At 35.6% G+C, this 8,247-nt stretch overlaps 1 protein-coding gene across 2 annotated transcripts; it reads left to right on the top strand.

Moving 5' to 3' along the window:
* The first annotated feature begins 412 nt into the window (after positions 1 to 412).
* Positions 413 to 6,767, top strand: LOC112526585 (delta(8)-fatty-acid desaturase-like). Of its 2 annotated transcripts, XM_025136934.1 has the most exons (3): positions 413 to 551; positions 4,996 to 6,378; positions 6,522 to 6,767. In XM_025136934.1, exons 1-2 carry the CDS (start codon positions 503 to 505, stop codon positions 6,348 to 6,350), a joined length of 1,404 nt encoding a protein of 467 aa, XP_024992702.1. In that variant the 5' UTR covers positions 413 to 502; the 3' UTR covers positions 6,351 to 6,378; positions 6,522 to 6,767. The 2 variants fall into 2 exon arrangements, with proteins under 2 accessions (XP_024992702.1, XP_024992700.1); XM_025136932.1 differs by lacking the exon at positions 6,522 to 6,767 and having other exon boundaries at positions 4,996 to 6,519.
* The last annotated feature ends 1,480 nt before the right edge of the window (positions 6,768 to 8,247 follow it).

Raw genomic sequence — 8,247 nt, 5'->3', positions numbered from 1 at the left:
AAAATGCTGTGAAGGTGACTTTTTAAAACCTTCACAGTGTTTTTGCTGTGAAGGTTCGACTTTTTTTAAACCTTCACAGTGTTTTTGCTGTGAAGGTTACGTGTAAAAATGTGGTCTCACGGGTCTCACGAAAACAGGCTGGTCTCACGTGAACCCAATCCTATATATATATATATATGGGGTCCACTAACAGGTGTTAGGTCCATTTAAAGTGTGATAGTGAAAAATAGCTAGTAATTTACTTCGTGGCAAAGTCACTATGCATGCCAGCTGAGTAGTTATCCCCTGCTTTACACCCCCAACGTCATCCAAGATATTTTCCACCATTTTCAATCTCAACCGTTGATTTCATCTCCTCTTCCTTCCTCCTTCAATATCCAATATAACTATTGGCAAATGCCCCCTGTTTATTAGGGTTCAAAAAACCAGATTCTCTCTCTCCCTCTAAACTGCACATTGTGTTGTTTATTTGTTTCTTATCTCCATACAAATTATTGTATTCATGTGTGAAGATTCAACGATGGTTTCTTCTTCCAATGGTGTCGTTGAAGGTTCGTTTTCGTTTTCCGTTTTGCATTTTTCGAATTCTCGTATGTTTTGCTTCGATTTCGTGTTGTTTATTTGGGTTATAAGTCGATTGAGTTGTTGATTTGATTTTTTTTAACTGTTTGAGTCGTTCTTCATTTCCTGTTTGTGGTTTTCGAGATTTGATTTGATTTGATTTGATTCGATTTGATTGTTTGAAACGTTCCATGGTTGTGATTTTGGCAATGCTGTGGAGTTTAGGGTGGAACGGTCAATAGTGTTGTGAAATTGGGTCAAAAGCTAGGATTTTCTGTTGAATTTTGTTTTTTTTTTTATTGAACCAGATCTGATCTGTGTGGTTTTAAACGATCAATCTTGTGTTTCTGTCTGGTTAGTTTCTGGTTTACTAGGAATGATGATCCTGATTCAAGGTTTATGATTTGATTTTTTTTGTCTATAAAAAGGAAAAACTTTAAGCTTAATAATTTATTGGTGAATTATTGTTCCATAAATGGAATATACTATTGGTTGAGTTGTATTGAAGCTAGCTTAGGAGGTATTTTTCATTTATTGTATGTTATCGGTTTAAGGACGTAAGGTGACCCTGCTTTTTCAGGGTAAGAAGGGGTAGAGAATAATCAAAAACGGAAAGTGTTCATTTATTCATTAATGAATATAATAGTGAATAGAATAGCATATCATGTCGACAAGCCTATTTGTTTGAGAGTTGAATGGTCGGCCTCCTTAATGTGTTCCCTTTTTAACCTCGTGCATGATCATGTTGTACTTAATGCGGTAATAATTGTATCCTGATATTGGGGGTACAAGTTTTAATGCATGAGTTACAATGTGAGATACAGGATTTGGATGATAAGGGAGCAAATGGTCCCGACTTTGCCTAATATGGTTAGGTTTTTTAGATATTACTTACCATATGTGTTTATACCAAGTTTGAATAAATGAAAATCAAATCATAAGCCTTGAATAAGATCACTGTTCCTAGTAAACCAGATCGGAATTAGACAGAATACGAGATTGATCTTTTCTAAACACACATATCAGATCTGGTTCAATTGTAAAAACAAAATTCAACAGGAAATCATAGCTTTTGATCCAATTTCACCATAGTGTTCTGGGCAGGGGTGCTCAAAAATCCGACCAACCCAACCCAATGCAAAAGCTATGATTTCCTCATTGGGTTGGGTTGAGATTTTTCAAACCGCAAGCATTGGGTTAGGTTGTTCAAATATCTTTAACCCGATCAACCCAACCCATGAGCACCCCTGGTTAGGATGGACCCAGTGTATTGGATACGGCGGAACAGGCCACAGCTTTGTTCCTCCGTCGTAGTGTGAAAATTATAGGGTCTTGAAAAGTGTCATTGTATCAATTTATTGTGTGCTACTGTATATATTTTGAAACTACAATGAGGATAAAAGTCTTTCTTAGTAGAGTTGGTTTGCAAGGCTTTTCTTCCACCTTTGACCCGATTTCGAATTCCTTTAGTGTTATTTTATTAGTTTTTAGCTTTTAATTTTAGATTATTATGTTTCTGAATTTTTTTTGTAATAAAAGACTTGAAAATAGGACCTCACATATGAAAATCAATGAACTAACCAACAAACCACTGATGATTTCTTGAAAAATATTCCTATATTTGTTTCTTATATAAATGGTGTCACCACTTCAAAAAATTTCTAAGTTTGTTTCTTCACTGTTCCTTCCTAAACTCAACAACATTGAAAACCACAAACAGGAAACAGAGAAAGACTTAACCAGTCAAAAACATCAAATCAAAACAGACACACTAGAATAGCTTTTCATCAACCAGAAACAATAGCTTTTCATCTAATTTCACTACCCATAAATTTAACACTGTTCCTTCCTAAACTCAACAACATTGCCAAAATGGCAATTGTGGAAGGTTCAATGCATGTTTGCAATGTGATCTACAAAAATTGAATTTGGGGGGGGGGGTTGGGTAAAGATGAAAAGGGAGAGATGGTCCCCTATGCCTAATATGTTATAATGATTCAGGTATTACTTACCATGTGTGTTTGTACCAAGTTTGTGAAATTGGTTGATTTTTGTATATAAAAGATGAAGTGTCAACATTCATACTAGCGTAGAGCAAAGTTTTCTAGTAAATGCGGGTGAAAGCTTGAGTGTCAAAATTCACTAGGTAAGCCATAACCATAAGTATGAAAATGAAATACCAACATAAGACCTAGTTTACTCCAACCAATCTCCATTTGCTTAGGAAGCCAGCCTGTGCTTATCACTCAGTTCGATATCAAACCAAACTAACACAATAAATCCCATGTAAAGGTAGAGTCTGGGGAGTAAGATAAAACAAGCGAGTAAGGTATAGGTGAGAGCGTGTACAAGTAAATATACAATGTACCAGGACAAAGGAAAAAGACATAGTTACACAAACAAGGGGATTGGGGCACATGGCACAATATAGACAACAATTACATGAAGAAAATCTAGGACTAATGTACAACATACGAGTAACAAAATCTTGTGGGTTTAGCTCAACTGGCAATAAGGCTTGGGCCTTGGGGGATCCTCCATAGAGGTCACCGGTTCAAGTTTTGCAAGACCATCAAGGCCCATGGGATAGTCGAGGTGCGGAAGCTTGAACGGGCACCTATGGACTTATTTTCTTTTATCACTAGCAATTATACAAATCACCAACATAATTAAGCCTTTCATACTTGCAAGTTCTTTTAAGGTTCTAGTTCCGACTTTTTTTAGCAAGCTTTATACTTTCTTTTCACACACTTTTGCATAAGCCAAAGGTCTTCATGTAAACAACTGCTCTGCTCTTTGGAGTAGAGGTAACATTTGCCTACATCCCACCCTTCAACCCCACTTCTGGGTGGGATATACCGGGCTTGTTTGGTTTCGCCTACAAGATTAATACCTAGTAGCAACTATTAATTTTTGTCCTTTATCAAGAATTTAGTTTGGTGGTATCTGACCTCATCCTATTCGTAGTTATATGACAAATGTCACCGGTTCAAACTCTGCTTTTGCCATTGCTTTCTAAACGAAAAACCATCCAATTGTGTTGTTAAATGCGTACCCAACCCGTGAAGTTTTTCTATCAAAATTTGATTTTAATGGAGTTTTGTCGCTATTTTATTGTTTTTTTCTCATGTTTCTACTTTCGGATAACTCATAATATAAATGAAATTAACTAGTTTAGGCAAGTGGTCATGCATAGCTCTTAAGAATCTTGTCTTAACTCTCAAGGGTCGTTTTCGACATGTTGCCTTCTTAATTATCTTGTTATATTTTATACCCGTTTGGCCCGCTAAACTATCTAGTAACGCGTTATTTAGCCGATTCATTAAATAATAAATACTCACATGCCCCTGGACCTAATATTGGTTGTCAAGATGCTTGTCTTTTTCAATTATAATCATATGTCCATTTCTTGGTGCAATTATTGATAATCTTGTTTTGCATCTAATTTAGTCAAAGGGGGACCCTTGATGCCATATTTTGAACTTATTTTGCATCTCTTTATAGTTAATAAACCATGTGAATTAATTAATTGTGTGCTGGAATTCATATGTTTTCTGCTATTACTTGTATTGGAAATACTAGTGGAATAAGCCAAGCTTATTGAAAAAGCTCCGTTTGGTTAGCGTTTCAATAAGTTTCCTGCCCGGGGTGTTCTTTTCAACTTTTCTTCCTTCTAATTTTTCCCCCTTTTATTTTTCCAATTAATCTTTCACACATGTTCTTTTAAGTCATTTTACATTGTCATCTAGTTTATCAACCATTCCGCCTTTCTGAAATAACTGTCTACATTTCTATTTTAGTTTGTCCCAAAATAAAAGTCCACTTTCAAAAGTAAGTGTCTACTTCCCTGTTTAGAGAAAAATTTTCTCTTATAATTAAGGATAAAAGTGTCATTTAGTTAATGAAAAAGTGTAATAATTATGCATCCAAAAACTGTGTGACATTTTTATTGTGGACATTTATTTTGAGACAGTGAAAGCAGTTAATTGTTTATAAACAAACATGACTGGTCCATCTCAGCCAACAGTTAACTTATTAGCCAACAACTAACTTATCAGATAGTTTACCAAACATAACCTTAATCTATGGAACTAAGATGACTCATATGATCATACAACATATGATTTTCTTTTAGTTATTTAATAGGGAAATGACCAAAATAGCTAATCTTCTCAACAAAATTTACTTTTTAGCCATTTTTGAGCATCAAATGCCCATTTTAGCCAAAGTTTACGCAAGTATTTTCTTGAAAAATGGCAAAAAATGAATTTGGTTGGGAAGATTCGGTATTTTGGTCAATTTCCCTATTTAATAATATAAATAATGTTGAAATCTTCCAAATATAGAAATATGTAATTCTTTTTGGGGTTCTCTCTTTTGAAAAAATTATAGAGAATCTGTTGCAGATACTGACTTGTAACTTCTCTCTTCCAGTTTTGAATTCAACAGATGATGGAAAAAAGTACATATCGTCCGAAGAGTTACAGAAACACAACAAGCCGAATGACCTTTGGATCTCGATCAAGGGAAAAGTTTACAACGTTACCGAGTGGGCTAAAATACACCCGGGTGGCGATATCCCGCTCTTAAATCTTGCCGGTCAAGACGTAACCGATGCGTTCATCGCTTTCCACCCGGGATCAGCATGGCAACATCTCGATAAACTCTTCACCGGGTATCACTTAAAAGATTATCAAATTTCCGATGTCTCCAAAGATTATCGAAAACTCGCTTCCGAGTTTGCAAAAGCCGGAATGTTCGAAAAGAAAGGCCACGGTGTGATCTACTCGCTTTGTTTCGTTTCCTTGCTTCTTTCAGCATGCGTTTATGGTGTCTTGTATTCTACAAGCTTCTGGGTTCATATGGTGGCCGGAGCCGTTTTGGGTTTAGCGTGGATGCAAATTGCATATTTAGGACACGATGCCGGGCATTACCAAATGATGGCGACTCGTGGGTGGAATAAATTCGCCGGAATCTTTATTGGAAATTGTATTACGGGTATAAGTATCGCGTGGTGGAAATGGACACATAATGCACATCATATTGCGTGTAATAGCCTCGATTACGACCCCGATCTTCAACATCTACCGATGCTAGCTGTTTCCCCGAAACTGTTCAACTCGTTGACGTCCGTTTTCTACGGTCGAGAATTGACGTTCGATTCATTGGCTCGGTTCTTCGTGAGCTACCAACACTACTCGTATTACCCGATTATGTGCGTCGCTCGGGTCAACCTTTATCTACAAACTTTACTATTATTGTGCTCAAAGCGAAGAATCCCCGACCGTGGTCTCAACATTCTCGGAACCCTCGTCTTTTGGACATGGTTTCCGCTTCTCGTTTCCCAACTTCCGAATTGGCCGGAACGGGTCGCGTTTGTGTTGGTCAGCTTTTCCGTCACCGGAATCCAACACGTTCAGTTCACATTGAACCATTTTGCGGCTGATGTATACGTGGGCCCGCCAAAGGGGAATGATTGGTTCGAGAAACAAACGAGCGGGACTATCGATATCTCGTGCTCGTCCTACATGGATTGGTTCTTTGGCGGTTTACAGTTCCAACTCGAGCACCATTTGTTTCCGAGGCTACCACGGTGCCATCTAAGGTCGATTTCGCCGGTCGTTAGAGAACTTTGCAAGAAACACAATTTGCCATACACGAGTTTATCGTTCTTCGATGCCAATATAACGACCCTGAAAACGCTTAGAACCGCAGCTTTGCAGGCTCGGGATCTCACGAATCCTGCTCCCCAAAACTTGCTATGGGAAGCTTTTAACACTCACGGTTGAGTCCGTTTTCATCGGGCTCGATATCAGGGTACTCGGCTCGATTATTCGGTTTTCGTTACACTTTTTCGTATTTCTAATACTAAACATGGAATCTATTTATTTATAGATTTTGCATTTTGATTGTAATCTATGTTTATATATCATATGTTGATTTGGGTTTTTGCTCTTCAGATTGATATCTCATCAAAGGTACAAGTCTTGAAGCTTGTTGTACTTTCGAGTTTTGGAGTCGAGACGTGGAAACCGTGGATCAATGGTTCGAAAGTTTTCTATTAACGGTCATCGATTTGTTAGTTTTATACGTTAACTACTGCGATTCTTGTGTTGTAAATAGGACATGACATGACAACTGTTCAATGTTTGGTAAGATAGAACTGAACTGGTAGAATAACCAATTTACCCCTTATGAGTTGTTTCCATCGTTTTAAATATTTTGATTAGTTTATGTAATTTATTAAATAGTAATAAAATAAATATTTTAATTACAAAATATATCATTAAAAAGTTTTTGTCAAGATGATTGAAATGAAACTAAGATATAAAGTTTATTAATTTTCAAATTTTATCTTATACCTTCTTTAAATAAATAAATAAATATATATATATATATATATATATTATTTTTTTATTAGAAGAGTACTCGTGCAATGTAGCGGTAAACATCTCGATATGTTATTCTATTATTTGTCTCTGTCGATGTTATAATTTGATTTTATGTGGTTTTAAGAAAATAATAATGATTTTATTTTTGAATAAAATATAAATTTGAAAAAATATCAATGTTAATAACAAATCAACTATTTAAAAGAGTGGTCTCATGGGTCTCACAAAAACAAGTTGGTCTCACATAAACCCAACCCTGTAGTTGATGTATATATGTATATAATAACAAGTTGTCACTTAGAGGGTTAAGTTAGTCTCACATAAACCCATCCCTGTAGTTGATGTATATGTCCATCCAATATTCATGTACTCATATGGGATATCACATAATTAAAATGCATATGCTTTAGTTTACTTGTCACATGGGTTTTTCTAATTATTCAATATCTCAAAATCCCTTTATTTTAATAAATACAGTATTTAACTTGACATATAATTTAATAACAACGTTTCATTCAAAACCCGACATCAAAGACATTCTTCCATAAACATACGAAAACGATCTTATAAACCAAAGTTGATGTTACTCGTATTTTATGACGACACTCATGAGAAGAAAAATTACTGAAAATTTACTCAGAAAATGTAACCAAACGAACTCAATATATCTAACGTGAAAACTTGGTTTTGGAGTGAGATGTACACAAATCTGTCTTCTATCCAAAATGGTAGAGTGAATGTTTTCATAACGACATTAGACTTGCGAAAAATATGCCAGCGAAAAGGTTACGGACAAAAACTGATAAACAATAGAGTAAATCAGAAAATTACGTTTTTCGTTCCTATGGTTTATTAAAAATTATGGATTTCGTCCCAGTGGGTTTGTGGAGAGGTTTAAAAAGAATGAATTGTAGACCATATGGATGAGAAAATCAATCATAAGGATGAAAACGGTGATGAATTATACACCATGGAAAGGAAAATCGTAAAATTTAAAATCACAGGGAGTAAAATAGAAATTTCAACAAACTACATGGACTAAAAACATACTTTACCCTAAATAGTGTGTAGTAGAAAAAACAAAAGCAAGTAGGCATAGTGATATACAAAAGGTAAAAAACACTTTTCAATTATACCCGGATAAAACCTTTAGACGTGTAGCTCAGTTGGCAAAGGATTAAGTGACCTTGCATAAATATATAACAGATTCAAGTTTGAATCCCATAAGATTTAGGATTGAATCCTCTGCTTGCCTTGACCGTTGAGTCAACTCATGAAATGTCTCCTTACATGT

The sequence above is a fragment of the Cynara cardunculus genome (genome assembly GCF_001531365.2).
Source record: "Cynara cardunculus var. scolymus isolate 2C chromosome LG 14, CcrdV1, whole genome shotgun sequence".
NCBI classification, from domain to species: Eukaryota; Viridiplantae; Streptophyta; class Magnoliopsida; order Asterales; family Asteraceae; genus Cynara; species Cynara cardunculus.
The sequence above is the reverse complement of the archived record's forward strand: the minus strand, read 5'-3'. Positions and strand labels throughout refer to the sequence as shown.